This window comes from Atractosteus spatula, chromosome 12 (genome assembly GCF_055471065.1).
Source record: "Atractosteus spatula isolate fAtrSpa1 chromosome 12, fAtrSpa1.hap1, whole genome shotgun sequence".
Classification (NCBI taxonomy): domain Eukaryota; kingdom Metazoa; phylum Chordata; class Actinopteri; order Semionotiformes; family Lepisosteidae; genus Atractosteus; species Atractosteus spatula.
The window spans coordinates 31,054,772-31,074,075 of NC_142717.1; the positions used below are offsets into that span (position 1 = coordinate 31,054,772).

Sequence of the window (19,304 nt, forward strand, 5' to 3'; positions counted from 1 at the left end):
GGTACCATTTGAAGATGATATACAGTATATATTGAATTGCCAGTTTTTCATTATTTATCATCTGGGTGGAGAATGAGGTGTAGACGAGCTTCTCCAGCATGCCGTTCTTCGAGCCACAGCCCACAGCCAGGAGTGTCGGACCCAAGAGGAAGAGGAGCTCCTCCCACTCGTAACGCATGCACCCTGCAGGTCATAGGGGGCGCTCTGTTGCCCGAAAAGGCCCGGGATGAGTAAGCCGTCCCACCCCTGGTGACGCCCAGTCAATAGCGTACCTAATGACTTAGACTCAAACCTGCGTTACTAGTTAAGATCTTTTTGAGAATTAAAAAGGCTCAGTCCCAGATATAAGTTCCGAAGAGTTACTTCAAAAAGAATTGTTGAAGAAAAGAATTCCATACATGAATTCCTGTGGTTGTTGCTTGAACACAAACAAAATCTGAGGAAAAAGACATGAAACGGAGAGCTCCAGCTAACTGGCGAACCCAGTCACGATGTGTTTTTTTGTGTTGACACTGAGACCAGATGCTTGTGGTGTGTGAAGAGCCCTGGGACAAAGTACTGTGACTTACAGGCTGTGCAAACAGAAGTGGTGCCATTGCCATAACTCATCAACACGCAGGTCTTTCAGCAGACCTTTAGTTCCCTGGATTGGAATACTAGCAGCGCTGCTCCGTTGTTATTTTAAAACAGTTTCATTTTTTCCTGTTTTTATTTTTGAAGAAGGTTGAAAACCTGAGTTTTACTTTCATGACCTTATTAATAACCTGAGCTGTTGTTGAACATCTGAAACTGGCACTGGCCAGCGTCAACAGTGGAGGCTTTGCTTTCTGAACATTTCCCTCTTCAACCTGGACACCAGAAGCTTTGAAGCGTGTTAGATTTCTGATAGAATGGGGCGGTTTATTCCCCGTTTTGTTTTTATTGCCAAAATCAAATAGCATTTTTTGATATTTCGCAAGCTGTTACCTCAGTCCTACCGCTAACGTTGCAGTCGGTGGATTGTTTGTGTGTGTGCCGGACTCCAAAACCGGTGCCGTTAACAGTTTGCAAGTATATGTCTCCAATCCCAGCAGATCCGATTTCACTGTGTAATGAAATGTTGCGAATTTACCACAAAATGACTATCCTGTGCAGCGTGTTCCAAGAACTGCTGGTGTATGATTCTTTTTGTTATTGTAAGGTCAACCTGGTCGCTTTGTCTGCCCTCTCATTCATCTCGGTCTCTCTGCGTTTTGCTGATTCTAACTGGTTGTTTGATGAAAGTAGTAACCTTTGGATGACTCTGTTGGCTTTTCTGGTGGTCGGAGAGGCTCAGCCAGAACAGACCATCATTATGCTGCGCAGTTGCTCGTAATCCTTGGTAACTGTAAGAGTTGTGTGTGTGTGTGGGTGTGCATAATCAGAATGCAATCTCAAAACAAAGGCAGTCTGCCTGGCTGTGTTTGAGTTGGATCAAAAAGCTCGTGATTACGCTGCCATCGCTCTTAATTCTTTTCGTTTGCACTTCCCAGTTATATGCACTGAAGTGCAAACACGTTCTAATTTGCGTCTTGTTCTTGTGCATATCCCATGCCTTTTCCCCGGTACTTTACTTTTTCAGTGGGTGACTCACTTTCATATTTGTGCAAATAATCCTGCTGTCTGCACAGTGTAAGCGTTGTCAGTGTAAGTGATGTCAACCAGTTGTCCCAAGGACAAGGGCCTGGGTTGCACCGAGAGGCAGGAGGGAGGCTTCTACAGTGCCTAGAGTCCCACAGGTAAAGAACCAAGTAATCAAGCCCCACTCACTCCTGTCCTTCTAATGGTATCGGAAATAAAAATTGGATTGATAATCATTCTCAACCTTTCAATAGATGCAGCAGAAAATTGATGGACCTTTCCCATTAGTGGCTTCTAATTTTAAAAGTGATTTGTTTAGCTATTTTATGATGTTCAGCTTATCGCAAAGATAGATGAAAGCATAAGTGGTCTCTTGCTTGCAGGTTATCTAACCATCATATTTTTTTCTTAATGTTTGTAGACATTTTGAGGCTTCTGTCTCGTGTACAATGTTGCTTTCAGTGCCATAGGAGCGTAAAATCATAAAATGTCTACTGTAATGAAAAAAACCCTGTGATAACAGATACATTTCTCCTTTTTCATGAAGGACATGGTCATCTGAACAGTGCGGAGCAACAGTTTGTTAACCTCTTAGGATTTTTATATTTCATGTTTGAAACCTGAAATGTTATCCTCTCTTTGTTTATCTCCTATTAATAATTAACCTGATTAAAAAAATTACATAAAACATGATACTCTTTCCACATTTATTTATCCTCAAATAATGCAACATTCAATATTCACCTGTGACAATATGTGACCTTTCAGATTCAGTAACTGTCAGCTGTCAACAACCCCTCAGCAGCAATTACGACAACTTAATATTTTCTGTAAAACAGTTATGTATAAAAGTCTCTCACTTCTGTTTTGAGGAATTTTGGCTTCCACTTTTGAACTCTGTCAGCTGTGTGACATTTGAGGGCAGCCTTGAATGGACACGTCACTTCAGGTCCAACCACAACATTGTAATGGAGTTTACATCCATCCTTTGACTAGGCTATTGTAAAATGCCGCTTTTCATCATCTGTGGCCATTCTTTTATAGTCATCAGTTTGTATGTTTAGGATTGTTATCTTGCTGCAAAACACACTTTTGGTTTAGCTTCAGTTCATGGACAGCTTACCCAACATTTTCCATTAGAATCTTCTGATACACTGCCGAATTCATTCATGGTTGTGTCAATGATAAGTCATCCAGGTATTGAGACAGCAAAGCATCTCCAAACCATCATACTCCCACCACACAATGTTTGATGGTTTGGATGGGGATCATCTGTTCAAAAGCAGTGTTTGAGATTTGTCTAAGATAATGTTTCTACTGTGGCCACAGAGCTTGACCTTTGACTTTTCTGTCCAAAAGCCTTTTGGACCATCTGTGTGCTCCTTTATGAATGTCAGATGGACAGCAAGGTTCCTTTTGGAGAGCAATAGTCTTCTCCATTTTTTTTCTATTATTCCAGGAAAACCGTTCTTCCAGTTTTCTGACAGTAATAAACAGTTACTTTAGCCATGGCAAGACCCGCCAGTTCCTTGGAACTCTGGGGTTCTTTGTAACTTCTTTGATGATTTTCCACTCTTCTCCTTTTCTGAGATCCTCAGAGATTTCATTGGATCGTTGCATGACTTGTTACCACACACGTGTATGCTGAAGACGAAACTTACGTCTCTGATTATTATACAGAATGGAGCCTTCCTAACTCAGCCCCCAAGACTTCCCAAATTGTTTAAACACCAGATGGTAATTATTGCGTTAAATAAGCTAACTAGCTAACATTTGCTTTTTCCACATCCCCTGTACCTTGATCACTCATTGCTTAATTCATACATCATTGTGCTACAAGAGACATAGAATTGGCTACTATAAACCCCTATCTTTGGGGTTCACAGGCTTTTTCTCGGCACTATAATTATTCCTGGTTGTAATTTTAAAAATTTACATTCAAACTGGTAAATGCATGGTTTATTGGTTTATCCTTTTCATCCATGTTTGTTTGTTTTATTTTAGCTCTATTTTAGTTTTTTTACCCATCAGTTGGGTGATTAAATAAATTGCACACTGAATCTGAGTTTGGAGTTTGAGCTCCCCTTGGACCTGAAGACCATGATCTGCTATTTCTTTTTGGGTTTCTCTCCTGTAGTATGGGGCAGAATTCCGGCGGTTTTCTGTGGACCGGTTCAAGCCTGGCAAATTCGAAGAGTTCTACAAGCTCATCCTTCACATCCACCGGATTACCAACATGGAGGTGATGATTGGCTACGCTGACATCCACGGGGACCTGCTGCCGATCAACAACGACGACAACTTCTGCAAAGCCGTGTCGACGGCCAACCCTCTGCTCAGAGTCTTCATACAGAGACAAGGTATGGTTTCGGTGAACGCTGGAAGGCCAGGGAGCACAGTCAGCTGCAGGTTTCTTTTAATGCAAAGCAAAAAGGGAAGCCCTGGACAGCTGGCTTCCTGCAGGGAAGTCTGGAGTTTCTCATCGCCTGGCTCGCTGGAGAGCTTCAGAAAGAGAAATCGCTTCTCGTGACGCGTTTTTACTACTTCTGTAGCCTCTACACAGAAGCGCTCAATGAAGGGATCATCATTCCATTTTTGTGTTATTTGACAGCCGTAAAACTTATCAGCCACATTATTGAGTCACACTAAGTAAAAACACAGCTCAAGAAATCCTGCCACAGCATCACCTTGCCAACAAGAGTCAGTGCACAAAAATGTTAGACAAACCCATGCAATGAATTATTCATGATTTTATTTGCAGGACTGTATGGAAGTTACACTTGCCATGTAATTTTGTCTCTTTCTGAACTAGGGCAGGAACAGTCTTGCTAATCTCTGAAGTATTTGTCGTTATGTTTTAGGCGAGAAGAGTGAGAAAGTGTTTTAGTATTACTGGTATGGGTTATTTACTCTTTTTAACCATTGTCTGTTGTGTCCAGTTTGAGTACAGTGATAGAGCAGATCCACCTGAAGAAAAGGTTCAGAAGGAAGGAGTCCGTTCGACCCATCTAGGAAGTTGATCCCAGGATCTTATCCTGGCGTTTCTTGAAAAAAGCCGTGGTATCAGTTTCAACATGGCTGAGTAGCTTGTTCCATACTCCCACAACCTTTTGTGTGAAAAAGGGCCTCCTTTTCTCAGCTTCGAATGCACTCCCCATAGCCTCTGGTACATGTGTCACTGTTCATTCTGAATGCGTTGTCTTTGTCAGTGTGACCGTCACGGTTCCGCGCGGGCTCGTGCCCTCCGCCACTCGTTCCGTCCCGCAGCACCTGGGGCGCGAACGCAACAGGGAACCAGCCGCATGAGCTAAAGGAGACCTCCCCCAGCCCAGGCAGCCGAGGTCCCTGCTACGTGCAGGCAGGGCGCTGATGTCACTGTATCCGAACTAGTTCCGCTACACCAGCATGTCTGAGGATTTAATCATTTGGATCAGGTCCCTTCATAGTCATCTTTGTTCCGGAGTAAAGAAATGTTGTTCCTTCAACCTGTGAGGATAGGAGATTACCCTAAGCCCCAGAATGAATCTAGTTGCTCTTCTCTGGTTGGATTCCAGACCAGCAGTGTCTTTTTTTAATCCAAATTGAGCACAATGAGGTCTTACGTATAAGTTGTACAGTTGTAACCCTATATCTTTTTTGGGGGAGGAGGTGCTCTGCTCGTTATTCAGTTTGGCAGTTTTCACACGAGTGGAGGAAGCTCGGTATCAGGCCAAAGGGGTGCTGGGAAGCTTGTGAAGAGCTCGGGTAACACCAGGACTCAAATGAACGGCTACTGCTCAGACTGTAGGTTCTCAGTGTCTCAGCGTGAGACTAGAATGCAAGTGACGGGCAATGGGAAGAAAAAAGCTCACAGCAGATGATTTTACTTGTGGGCCCTGCGGTTGTAAGAATAAAATCGTTTTTCTGAGGCCAGTTTTGTTAGAACTATTTAAAACATCCCGTTGAACCATCAGTGCCTTTTCAAAAGTATTTACAGTAGAAGGGTGGGAAATGTTGGAATTTAAATCTAATCAACAGGACATTTTCCTTTTTCCAACGCGTTGCTGGCTTTAGATGTAAGAAATAGTGCTTTTCTTCAGTTCCGTCTGCAGTGCATGGATTCCTAAACAATTGTTGCTCAGTGTTGGATAAAAGTCCTTTTTGAGATGTTTACACTGAGGGACAGTCTTTAAATAGGTAATTGGCTATATTTATATGTGGCAAAAGACAGATGTTTTCTTAAGAATAAGGGCTGACTTTGCACAGTGATTCTGGTCTTACTGCTGAAGTAGCTGTTTTTTATTTAATCTATTTTTTAAACAAACAAGTCAACTGAGAACAGATTCTCATTTACAATGCCAGTTTGGCGTGTACTGATTTGTCCAGCACAGCCTACTGGAGCTATCTGAGAGAAGTGCCTTGCTCAAGGGCACAACAGCTGTGTCCCACTAGGGATTTGAACCCACAGACATCTCTCTTATGTTTTAGTAGTTCACGTCCATTACATTTCTCATAATCTTATCTGAGACCTGTTAAGAATTGCTTTCGTGTCAAGCAGGTACAGTACTATGCATCCTTGTGTGAGATTCTCTCCTTTCCCATATAAGCTTGTGCTGGTCCCTGACCCTATTACTCACGGCTCCTGTTCCTCAGAAACTCATCACATCATTGTCAGGGCCGAACAGTACAGTGGCCTGCAGGAATCGACTTCAGCCTCAGGAATTCAGTGTCTTAAGTCAATAAAAGTTTCAGATGATTGTCTGGCTCGCTGAGTCTCTGCTGGTCTTCACTGTGTTTTTGTGTCTAGGCTGGATCAGACAGTGAGTCAGTGCTGCAGTTGGGCATTGAAATGCAAATGTATCTTCCAGCATGGAGGCTGAGTAAATACAGTTCCTCTTTTCTAAAGTTAAATTGGTACAGGTAAAACAAACATACATCTGTCAGGTTTATGCATCGTTAAGGAAGAAGTGACTAAAAGCCTAAAACAACTTGATCGCAACTGAAATAAAAAATAGTTGTTTTCAGACATATTTTTTGTGTTTTCCTGCCCAGCCCGAGTGAGACATCATTATTATAGTGTTTTGTTAATAAACTAGCTCTGAAATCATCCTTGGTTGTATGCTTCTGGAGTCACTATTACTCCAGTTACTACTATTGCAAGTTAAATAGAATTGTGTGTTATGTGTTGTAGTGTGTGTGCTGGCAGGGTCTCTGGTTGTGTTGTAAAAAGACCTTACATGTACATGGGTCCTTGCTCCTGATCCCTTTTTTGATAAATAATACTGTACTTCCAAATTTCCAGTTAATGCCTGAACCATAGCCCATGGAAGAAGCGGAAGGCTGCCTGCTGAGTCCAGAGTTCCTGCCATTTAACTCAGTCCTGACACTAAATTCTACCCTTGTACCTTACTATAGAAACTGGGGGAAAAATGTCTCTTGCACACAGTAAAGAATCAAAAAAGGAAGCAGATTATAGCATCTCAGCCTTTATAATAAAGAAGCTCAGTCTGGTCCTCATTACACTACATGTTTCTCTTGTTCTGACAGTCGCCAGATTGAATTTTCAGAAGCCAGTCCTGTTTATCCAGGTGTGGTACATACGACTTGTGGTGTACATATTCTCGCCAAGCTGGGATATTCATAGTGCATTTACAGTGGACAACAGGTGATGACTTGGCAGTCTCCTCTTCAGCAGAAACTGTGGGGGGTCTCTTGTCTTTAAGTGTGGTTTCTGAACAATAAAGCTGTTTTGCAAGCATGTTCCAGAGCCACTCTCAGACTAAACTTTAAACAAATGTGGAAAAGGGAAATCTGGGTTGCCAGCTGAAGTTAAATAAATACTGGGAAGGCAAAAAAATAAACTCTTACATCCAAGGCCGTTCCTGAACAGTTGCCGTAATTATAGTTCACCATTTGATGATGGTTGAAACGAAACATTTCTGCCGTGCTCACAATTCTTAAATGCGTTCAATGTGTCAGTTCAATTTTTAGAGCAATTAAAATAATTGCTCACAAAGCTATAATTTGGTTGTATACTGAAATGGCAAATAGTGTAATTTTTATCACTTTACCACCAACATTTATTGAGAGCCTCTGTGACTCTCCTAGTATTCATTTATTTACCAGGCAAGTCGAATAAAATGGCAGTTTGGAGACCCATTAATACAGAGTTGGGTTTAGTGACACAATCTGAGTATAGTACTTTGCTTGAGGGGACAACAGCTGTGTCCCAGCCACGAAGTGACCTGACAATTGTCTGATCTTGAATCCAGGGCACTGATCGCTGTACTAAGGATGCTGGATATAAAAACTGGGCACTTTGCAGAAGGTTTTTTCTGTGTCTTCTCGCTTGACAAAGCCAAAACAGGTGGGCTAGACAGATGTGAGGTCATTATTTATGGTGAGTAACCAGTCTACTGGTTCTTACTAGAATTCAGTGGGGCTTCACAGTTCATGAAGTTGATTCAGTTACTGCAGTCAGGTAATGAATGTGTATATGAAGGTAAAGAATATCTAAAGGAAGTGGCCAGCTCTGGTCTGGAGAGCCACAAACTGGGAGGTTTTCTAGAGTACTCTTAAATCATCAATGTGTAAAGACCAGCAATAGTTTTAAAAAATATAGTAACTTAAGTTGGGAATGACCAGTTATAATATTTTATAGGTAGATGGTGTTGGTATTTTCCGTTAGAAAGGTTTCTCAACTATGTAATTGAACAAATAGCCTGCTTCAATGTTCAAAATAAAACAGGCTAGGTCTTGCTCTGCCCGTGAACCATGAAATGTGCTGGATTGTGGCTCTCCAAGAACAGGTTGGCACCCCCCCCTGCACATGAAGAGTTTCAGATTTCTCAGCACAAGGCAGGCAGTTCAGCCTCTTGTGCACTTTTCAAAGTTAGTAGCTAATTGATCTCAGAAACTCTTCTAGCCCTTTGCAGAATCTCATTATCCCTGTTGCTGAAGCAGGATCCTAAGAAACCTGCTTCAGCAATATGACTGAGGGGACCCTTTGTGTTAAGCTTTGTGTTCCCAGGCCTAAGCGCTTATCCCCTTAATTTCAGCTTGTTCACTAATTCTCATTTTATTCTTGATCCTGATGATGGTTGTGCTCTGATTTTGCAACTTTAATCCCAGCAGCCTCAAGTAATTACGACGTCTCAGGCAAGACCTTTTTAAATAGCTGCTTGTTCATCTGTTTTGGCATGTGTTTGTTGTGTGTTCTTAAATTGCACAAAAAAGTGCTTAGCTGTGTAGTGTGTGGAAGTTTGGCTCAGATACAGTGCATTACTGCTGGGACAACCATGTAACAATTAAAAAACATACTTTCTGTAGAGTAGACCAGCCCCCATAAGAAATGACTGGCAGAGCCCTTGGCACGATACTTAATTAGCAGCAGTTGCAGAATGTGATAAGAATATTATATAGAAGCACTATCTTTAAAGAAGAATAGGGTTCCTAGAACACAGTCAAAAAACACAATTAACACAGGACACAATGAAAACCCTTAGGGCATCCTGAACACTTGCATTTCCTGTGACTCTTTCGTTAGAACCTTACAGTTTTCAAACAAAGAGCAGGTCATTTGAACCATGTTGATCTTTTTTTTTTTACAACTAACTTCACAATGCAGTTGGAGTCCCATCCAGGCGTGTTTTAAAAAATCTCGCAGTGCGAGCTTCCGCCGCCTGGCCATGGGGTTTACAGCAGACCCCTACCACTCCTGCTTGCAGTGCGCGGATTCTCTCGAACCCGGTTTCTCGCTTTTATCACAATAAATAGAATTTCAAGTAACAACCGGCTGGTACATTTTTCAACTGTTGCTTTTTAAAAAAAAACAGTCAGTATTACTAGTGTTGTGGCTGACCACCTCTGATCCTCAAGGGCTGCTGTCCAACAGGGTTCATAGGCATCTTTAAATCTCCAGCGTCTCAAGAACAAGGGGACGCTTCAGCCTGTCCAGTTAAGTAATTACCTCAGGGCTGAGGTGGAGAAAAAAACAAGAAGAAGCCTTCTGGCCCACAAGGACTGGTGTTTTGTCTCCCCCAAGTACCAGTTAGCACGTTTTTGTAATGGACTGTAGCTGGAGGTCTAAAGAAAGAGAGAACCGATGGCCAGTGAGGTTTAAAAGTGTCGGGGTCAATTTTGTGAGCGCTGTGCATGTGAAGGCCTGTGAGTTACAGCTGTGAGGTCTGACTGCTGGTTCTCACTGGGTCGCTGCCTGGAGTGGGCGTTCCTGTACATGGTAACAAAAATCCACATTGTTTTTCTTCCACTGTTGTGTTTCCCGATGGCACAGCCTGGTCTGCAGACTGGAGATCCCTGACTTGTTAAAGTGTGCAGCCCTTTTATCCTTCACGTCTGTATGGAGCAGTCTCGACATCAAAAGGTGGGGGTGGGGGGGGGATTCTTCAGAGTGAAAAATGGATACTTCTTACATCTGAGCGCGGTACATCTGGTACACATTTATCGTTCACCTAGAGCGTAGTGTTGCAGAGAGTGTAGGGGTATCAAATAGCCTATACCCTGCACAAAGCAGAGCTACATCTGTCTCCCATCTACCTTTAATGGAATCTGTTAAGTTTTTTTTATAGAAGCAGCTGCAATAATTCTGCGTTTGTCTGCTATCGTTTTTGTTTAAATCCAGTCTTAGCCAGGATTCCCAAAGTCTAAACTGATATAGAGCTCTTTTGGGCAGGTCTCTAAGCCTAAAAGATCTACTAAGATAACGCAAAACCTTTGAAGTTAAGGTGAAGGCATAGACGGGATATTTATATCCCAGAAGATATTTCAGCGTGTGCCAGGCAGGAATTATTTTAGCTGTTATGTAATGTTTCATAAGATATAAGAAGACAGAGACAATCTTGCAGGCTTTACTTAATGTCCCCTGTACTAATTCAGCACAACTCTCACTAGTCTAGCCATTCATTCACTAACAGCACGCTGCTTTGTTCCTGGTAAGGGTGGCAGTGACCCAGATTTGTCCTGGAAGCACATGACACCAGGCAGGATGGCACCCTGCACGAGATGCCAGTCCATCACAGGCCACACACACACTGCTCCTCACTCGCAGGCAGTGAGTAGACACCCACTCAGCTACCCAGCATGCCTTTGGAAGACGAGAGGATGTTTATTCCAAAAGCACGCCAGCACATTCTCTTTGTAACCACGTCCTAAATGTGCTTCCTGGCTGTTTTCACACCTTTTAGGTCATTGATTCACATTTCAGTGCAAAGAAATCCCTTGTTCTAGTTTGGCAAATACCATTCTGAGTTTTAAATGACCATCATGGGCTCTAACCTGTCAATGTAGAGTATTTCTTTTAAACCCGGAATTTCCTCATGGTGTCCTGTGAGCAGGCTTTGGGAATTGGTGTCAACTTGTGGCCCATGCAAATGTGACACCTTTTCAAAACTCAGGGACTTCAGAAGCTCCAGTTTTTCTTACGTCAGGACTAGACAGTTTGTAGCTATGATGAATGACAAGCATGAAGGTACATCTGATCTGTGCTAAAAATGTGTTCCAGTTAGTCCAAGTATCATCAGGTACGTGAAGCTGCTCTGCCATTAACGTTCTTATTGTAGAACAACTCCTTACCAGCCTGAGTGCTGGAGTAGGTCGATTAGACCCCAGGTTTTCATGTTGGAACAGTGCTGGTGAGGGATCTCCTCCAGTCCCTTCATAGATAACACTTCTACCCAGCAGTGGACTTTTATAAGGAACTTAGAGATGTATATCACTGGACATAGGTACGGTATGAGTATACAAAGCACTTAATCCACATGCAAGGCTGTTATTGTGTTATAATGCTTTTCTAAGTCCAGGCTGTCTGATGTTTGGAGGAGGACATTTTAGCTATTACTGATTACTTTAAATGCACACATTTATTCAGCTATATACGTTCGTGTCTAGAGATATGCATTTCGATACAACTAGCTGTGTCCCCATGGGTGATTTTCTCTTTATACAAAGTGTTACTCATGTTGTTTTTGGAGGGTGGAGGTGGCAGTCATTATTTTCCAGTTTCTGTGGCCCCTGCGAGTCCCCTAAGGGTGAATGTATTTTAACACTGAAACTGTGCTGTATGTATGACATGCTTCTAGTCTTTTTTGCTTCTGTGCAGTCCAACCACTCTCAACTTAATGTTAGTCCCGTCATTCAGAACCACAAAATGAATGGCTTCCAGAGTTCGGCTATAAAAACAGCTCCCTATGTCTGCACTGTCTTACTTGGAGCTACGTGACTGTTGATCTATGTATTGCCACACTTACCTGGAAGTATCGGAATGAGCTCATCCGAGCTGAATACTCCTAACCAGGAATAATGATGCAGTCTCATCTGTGACTTAGAGGCCGGCCTTTGTGATTCTTGATCCTTTATGCTCACTGGCCAGATTATTAGGAATCCATGCTGGAGCGATGCAGTCCCTTTGCACGTGTCTAGTTAACGTTCATGTGTCCCTGCTGCAATCCCTTCTGTCCATGTGTTTCAGGTGGTGGGTGTTTTCAGTGTTCACAGCCGTGCTACACACAACGTGGATCCAATGCTTTTCTACTTTGCCTGACATTGTGCGATCTCTGCTGCAGCCTCTAAGAAATGACAAGTTTTCTCCAAGTTATTAGGCCAACGTTCCTTAAATTTATCCAAATTCACCTGAGGTAGCCATGTAACCTGTCACGTTTGCAGATGGACTTGGGAGTCTTTTCTGTGAGACATGCAGAGGGGTCTAAAGACCCTTAATCTTCAGAAAAACTGAAAGAAACATTCCCTTCACACCCAGGAGAAGAGAGCCATTCTTATTCATCCAGTTTAATTAACAGTGTAATAATCTGTTAATTGTACATTATGAATAGCACAGCATCTCTTATAGACAGTAGACTGTCCAGTTATAACTTGTCGCAAATAACTCAGTCATAATCAGGTAGTGATGTCATGCAGTAAATAAGCAGCCAGGTTGAGGCCATGTGTCCCAGAAACCTGTAATAACGTCTATGAGTAAGTGCTGATTTGGACACAGCGCGTACGTGGCAACAGTCATTTCTGGGGCACTGCCTATTTCTCCTTGTCCTTCTTTTTGAATTGGAGGAATTACCAGGTCCACACACACGCTACTGTAAGGAGGGGCAGGATTAAGGATTTGAAGTGCTTCCCGAGAGAAGATGCTTGATATTTCCAGCTTTCCTCTCCTGAACCCTCCCTCTCGAATGATGTACGCAGGAGGACTGGCCCTACAGAGCACACTTTCCAGATTACATCCTAGGCACAAACCTGGCATCTGCCGCCCTCACCAGGAGAAGAGGCAATGATGACGATGCATAGATGGGTAGTTTATCTGTGAATGAGCCTTTGAGATGGCCTTTCTTGTAGGTTAATAAGGACAGCCTTGTCGATTTGAGGCAGGTTGTTATACAGTTTTATATTTCCTTGCTGATGTCTGAAAGAAGCTTTATGCCAACCTGTAGTAGCCTACCCGACTACTGCAGTATTCATGGTTCTTGGACTCTTCAGAGGGACTTTTTTTTTTCTGCCTTGCTTTTTAGGCCCTCTGCCAGCGTGATTCCAGTAAGTTTTTGCATTACCACTATCCAAAGGTGCGTCTAACCCCTGTTGGCATCAGTCACCAGCAGAGGGAAAACAATAATACAGCATATGTCATTTTAAGGAGTAGCAGTGTTCTGACTGGGGCCGTGGTGAGCTCTGGTTGTTTTTGTTGAGGTGGAACGGGGCACTTTGCTTCTTAATGGCTCCCCTGTAGTTTTGCCAAACAAAAGGTGCAGTAAACGCTGCTCTGGTGGTGCCATTTGTGCCTGCAGTGCAAGATGTGGTATCCATGCCATAGCTAATTGAGCTCTTTGTGTTCCTCCTGCCTCACATTCCAAATGAGCTGGTAATGAGGGTCTAAAAAGGTTGTAAATCAGGTCTCTGACATTATTCAAAGGCCAGGCCTCCACTCATATAGGTATCCTAGCTATAAATTGATGTCTCTCTTATCTCCAGCTTAGATGGATTGGCTGTTGCTTTCCTTTAATCATCTATTTTTAATGGGCCTTTGGCAAAACATTTAAGTTGTCACCCGCATTTTTTTTTTAGCTGTGTTGCCCTTTAAGATGTTTGGCGTGAGCCTGGAACACGCAGATATGCATTTTCTTTTTCAAAAAATTTACCTTTATGAATGCAAGATATCTTCAAGTACTAGTACTCTAGTTTAGATAACATAGTACTCTACAAAGCTTTGTTCTGAGTTTTTGCCTTTATCTTTAGAAATCCTTTTAAATGATATATACAGTAACAGTGCAACTTTAACAAAAGGAAGTTGTCTTTTGTTAATTTATTAGCAAGATTAGGCAGTACTATCCTGTGCTAATACACTTACAAGCCCAGTGATGAAGAACATTATTCACATCTGTATAAAAGGTCCCAGTTTTCTTTTCCTAATACATTGTGGAAATTGTCCCATTGAGTTTGATCAGGACAGACATCCCTCAGGTCATAGTGGTATGGGTGTTTATATCAAGTACGTCTTACAGCTAGATTGAATTCTATATGTTTTTATTTCCATCATTTAATTCCTTCCACCATCTTTTCTGTGGCTTCCAGAGCTTAGTTCATTAGCAATTGGTGGTTCTACTACAATTCAAATGTTAATATAGTGTGGCACTTTTTGACTTGTCATTCTTCTGTTCCATGCCAGAGCAGAGTCTGTGTAGATGTGCTGGCTCTCTGCGGTGCAGTGCTAGAGCCAAGTGTAGTAAATGAGTGTTTCTGAAGTCATCAACATACAATGTGCCAATGGAGAGTTTTGGTAAAAAAAGAAAAAGAAACTCAATACTATAGCTTGAAGTTAATGTTAGTAATTTGTGCTCCCTTTTTTACGCTGTAAGTACTGGAATGAACTGTGGGAAGGCTGCAGTGGGATGCCAACACTTTTTGATGTTGACGGCTCCCCTGGGAATTTTCTGCATATCCGCCAGACCCCTGTCCTGAGCAACATGACCACTCACAATCGATTTGTCACCAGCCCTGGAGGGCACAAGAGGACGTATTTTTGGGACATCTTAGTGTCGTTAACACTAGAAGGAGAGCAGATTCTACTCATGTTTTGACCATTCATTCCAGAATATTAGGGCAAACATGCCAGATTTCCAAGTAACTCAGCACAGAGACAGAGGGAGGCCACAGTGGGGAGTATAAGTTAGTCAGCCGTCAGTTGTCACTGAGCAGCCAAATACTAATTGCTTTCTTCTCGATTCTCATTTGAAGTTTCTTTTCATTTTCTTGTTCTTTTTTTTTTTGCTGGCTAAGCTTGGTCTGCCCTGAAGGTCATGCCTCTCAGATCTCTACCTCTCTTCAACTACTCACTTTTTTTTTTGTCATGTCGTTGCTGATACACTTTGGGGGCTGCGTGTTGACCTTAATTAACAGCAAACCCATCGCTCAGCAAACCATGATTCTGGGGGAGTGGGGTGGGGCTCTTCTGGTTCATGGCCGTGTTTACATGTCTTCCAATCACACCATCAAATATGCATCCAGGCGGCCTAAAGCAAAAAAAAAAAATTTCCAGCAGCCACTAAATTATTTGATGGGCGTTTCCTCAGTATTTTAACCTCTGAGTTGCCAACTATGTTTAAAGTGCAGAACTAATTTCTAACACGAATGTTTATATTTCAAACATTAGAACATCAGTCCCCGGTCTTTAAACACTTTCTGTTGACATTTTAGAGCTGCCGGGAGGTGGTTGATGTCTAATGGAAAGTCGTTTCGGAGCTGATGGACTCTCCAGCCTTTCTAAGTGAGCTGGCTATGCTGGCTATGCTTTATTGATCCATTAGAAGACCAATGAGCTTGCAAAGGAGATGAGGCCATTCAACCCATTCGGTGGTTAGTAGTCAGTTGATCCAAGGTTCTCATCTAGCAGTTTCTTGAAAGAAGTTGGGGTATCGGCTTCAACAACACTGGTTTTGTTTCAAAATCCTGCAACCTCATGTGTGAAGAAGTGCCTCCTGTTCTCAGATTTAAAGGCATTTCCGTGTAATTTGCAGTTGTGGCCCCTGCTTCATGTTTCAGTGCTGAATTGCGTTTTAAACTGAGAATCACAGAAGCTCTCCTGATTGTTTATTCACGGGCATCACTTTTGCAGAAACATTCTCCACTGAAATGTCCCTGGTTGGTTTTTCCATTCAGAGCATGCATGTGATTTTCATAAGCACAATTCTTTGTGCAGCATTGGAAAAGAGTTACAGTTCCAAAGTGATGAATGAGACTTATAAACTAAGAAGTTTATATGTGGCAAGCTGAGTCCACATATGTTGGCTGCAAGGGAACAAGAAGAGATTCATTCCATTGAAAAGTTAAAAAAATGCAACATTTTGGGCTGTTGATTCATCTTCACATGCGAGCTCAAACCTGGACCACCAGAAACATCAGTCAAGTACACGAGTGCTGAGACATGATTGTCGGGCAGAAGAAATGTTTCATGTGTAGCGGTGGTAATTTGTTTCCAGTTCTTCAGTTCCCCATGTTTGACTTGCCTGTCTCCAGCAGCGTGGTTAAAGAACTTCCCTGAGGGACTATAAGTGTGGCTTCCCCACCGTCTCTCTGAGAATCCACGCTGCTTGTTACCTGTACAGGCAAAGGTGTAAGGGTTGACAGACTCCAGCTCCGGCAGTGCTTACGAGTATCGGCATTGCAGTATGTGAGGGTTCTGGCTCCCTGTCAGGGGTCTAGTTATTTTTCAGGATAGCTGTGCACTGGGGCGAAAAAGAGATTGTTTTACAGAGGGAAAACTGGCTGTAACAGCTATGAAGATTTTACACAATATGCCGCTCTGCTCCAGATGCACAAAATGGTTAAAAGAAATTGTACTTGTGTGGCAGAGGAGATTAATGTGAAGGTATGCAGGGAATTCTGTCTGCAGGAGCAGCGCTGACTGTGCCCTTTTGTTCAGCTCAGTTTCTAAAATTTTGGAGTTGTGGTTTTGAGTGCTTTTTGATTCAGGCTGACATAACAAAGATAAATGAATCTTGTTAATAGTTTAATATGCATAAACCTAAAGATTTTGTGCTGTGTAATCCTGATAATAGAGGCCTTCCATAGGGTGGGCTAATTTCAAAACGGCATCATATCAGAGGAAGCCATTTCCCATCAAACAGCACTTTCGTCATGCTGTTAGAAGAGTTTTTCTGATAAGTCTTCTCGGTCACAGGTAGGAAAGGTCTCACTGGATTGTTGCAATACAGCATACATACGTTTAACAATAATTATGGCTTAAACATACAGACATGACCAGACAGGTGCTAGACCTGCAGGTTCTTACTGTATGTATAGTAAGTACGTAACCCTTTGCTTTACCTCTTACTTTCCTCTGGGCTATAAGGTGAAGTAGAAGTTCCTTCAGGACAATTAGTGCTCCTCAAACAACAAGTAAGTGGTTGCACAGGCTCCATTGCCTCCAGAGAGAGAGAAATAAAAGGAAAAGCCTGTAATATTAAACTTTTATTTTCCCTTTGTTACCAGTGTTTTTTCTCAAACCTGTTTTGATCCAGACAGAGCCCTGGGGAGTTTTTTTGAGTTTATGTAAAAGAATAGGTGTTATTTTAGGTCGCAGTGAGTACTATGATGCCAGTATTTATGTCTTGCGCTCTTTAGTTAGCTTTCTTCTTCAAGTGAAGTGAAACATACTTGCTCTTTGGATGTATCTGAGTAGTTTCTTAAAGAATGCTCAGTCTCACTCACTCCTTACTTGTCCAGATACTTTGTCTTTTTTTTAAGGCAGGTAGTCCTTTTGGTAGGATGAGTGGCCTGGTTTCCTCATATGGTCCAAGGTTATTTTTTGAAAATGTATTATTTTTAATACATTAAACTACATCGGTTTGCACAGCTGATTGAGTGTGAGCCCTCTTTCTGTGTTTCTGTGGATGCCATTGACCGATCAAATATGAGCAAAGTGTCCAAGCTGAGCCACCCATTGGCACTTTCTCCAGCGAGACCGAAAGCAAAGGCCAGCAGAGATGAGCGTTGCTGTTCATATACAGGTAGGTTGTTACCAACTGGCAGGAGCTCTAAGCTTATTGATATTGACGAAAAACTAAAAACAAAATAGCTGCCTATTTTGACTTGACTTTTTATTGCTGTGGTAATCTAAACGTATCAGTCTGCAAAGGATGTTTTTATTTCGTTTCCCCAGTTTTGTTTAATTTTACAATTCCCTGATACTGGAAGAACACAAGGTCAACTGTTTTTCCTTCACTCTCAGCCCTGCTAGTTGCAGATGCAGCAGAAACGACATTCTTCTGAGCAACAACTCGGGAACATTAAAAGATAACCAGACAGTTCAGGGCTTCTGTAGAAGAAAAGGCATGGTGCTTACCAGTGACAGTGTGGGATATGTCAAAATATACTCTACGATCTACTATTTGTGATAAGTTCTCAAAGAATAGCTTTATCTAGGGTGACCATAATTTTCCTTAATCCCCCTGGGACTGGGAATTTTTGTATTGTTCTTTGAGAAAGAGACTAACTTCCTAAACTATTACACATTTGCTGAGAATAAATGTTGATCCCTAAATATTAAAGAAGAGACAAGTCTCTGATCAGCGGTTTTACATTTCTTTAAAGTGACTATGAGCCTTTCACACGGACAATTGTGAACAAATTGTATTAACTACCGGAAGATAGGTAGCAGTTTTACAGTGAACAACTCAGTAACTTTAACAGATTTATGTTTTTTGTATGTGGACATTTTTCAGTTTCTCTTACCATCACATCGGAAATGTGAATTATTCGGTGAGACCTGCGTCCGATCATGCAGTGCAGTTAAAAGACATTTACCTCGGTAAACAGAATTTTCATGTTAATTTCTTGTTTCGGTTAAGATCTCAAATTCCATCCTTTCTCATCATGTCTTTGTGATTATGAAGAGGTATGGTCTCCCTTGTCTTTGCCAGGCTCATGGCAGACTAAGACCTACTTCCTGTGACTTCTGTGATGTGCATAGGTTTTATTGCACTGAGTCCATTACTCTGATGGTGACTATTATTAACTGTAAAATGTGATTTACAGCATTCTGCCACAACTTAATTTATATGAGTAGATGCAGTCCTGCTGTACTATGTCTACCAGGGATGGTTCTCTGTAGAAGGAACTTCAGATCAAGATCTGGTGACTTCTCCTAGGGTTAAGACGGTGAGGATAATGCTTTGTCCTTTTGAACTCTCAGATGCTCATCACTCCTTAAAAAGGGGTGTTAAATTACCTTCAGTGACACAGTAAATATAAAGGGATACCTGATCTCCAAAATGGAAATAAAGAGGTCTAGATAAAACATGCTGAAAATGTTCTGTCAGAATTACATATATTGTCTGCGCAGTTAAAGATAATTTTTTTGGATGCCAGAAGCATTCACTGGCAAAAATATAAAAACATTAGATTATAGATAAGCACGTATTTCAAAAGAATTCTAAAAATAAGTCACTGTCCTTTTTTGGATTTATTCACTGGTCATTAGAAAAAAATAACTGTGTTGGTAGTGAACATGCAAAACTGTGGAGTATATCCCCAGTTCACTCTATAGCAGTTTAAATTCTGAACAAATGTTTAACACTGAGTACTGTCCATCTTGACCTCAATGGAGTTCTTAATTTTAATTGTTCCGTTAGATACACAGTTTTTTGAAGATGGTTGACTTAAACTTGGATTGACTAGGAACCGTGAAGCCATCCACAACTTTTTCTTCA

The 19,304-nt window shown here is 41.8% G+C and overlaps 1 protein-coding gene across 1 annotated transcript in view; it reads left to right on the top strand.

Moving 5' to 3' along the window:
• The window catches only part of pard6ga (par-6 family cell polarity regulator gamma a), a 56,145-nt gene that overhangs the window by 8,288 nt on the left and 28,553 nt on the right, over window positions 1–19,304 (top strand). Inside the window, exon 2 of the mRNA XM_088929821.1 lies at window positions 3,737–3,959. Within this exon, the coding sequence (XP_088785947.1) occupies window positions 3,737–3,959 (223 nt within the window). The remainder of the gene's footprint in view (window positions 1–3,736; window positions 3,960–19,304) is intronic.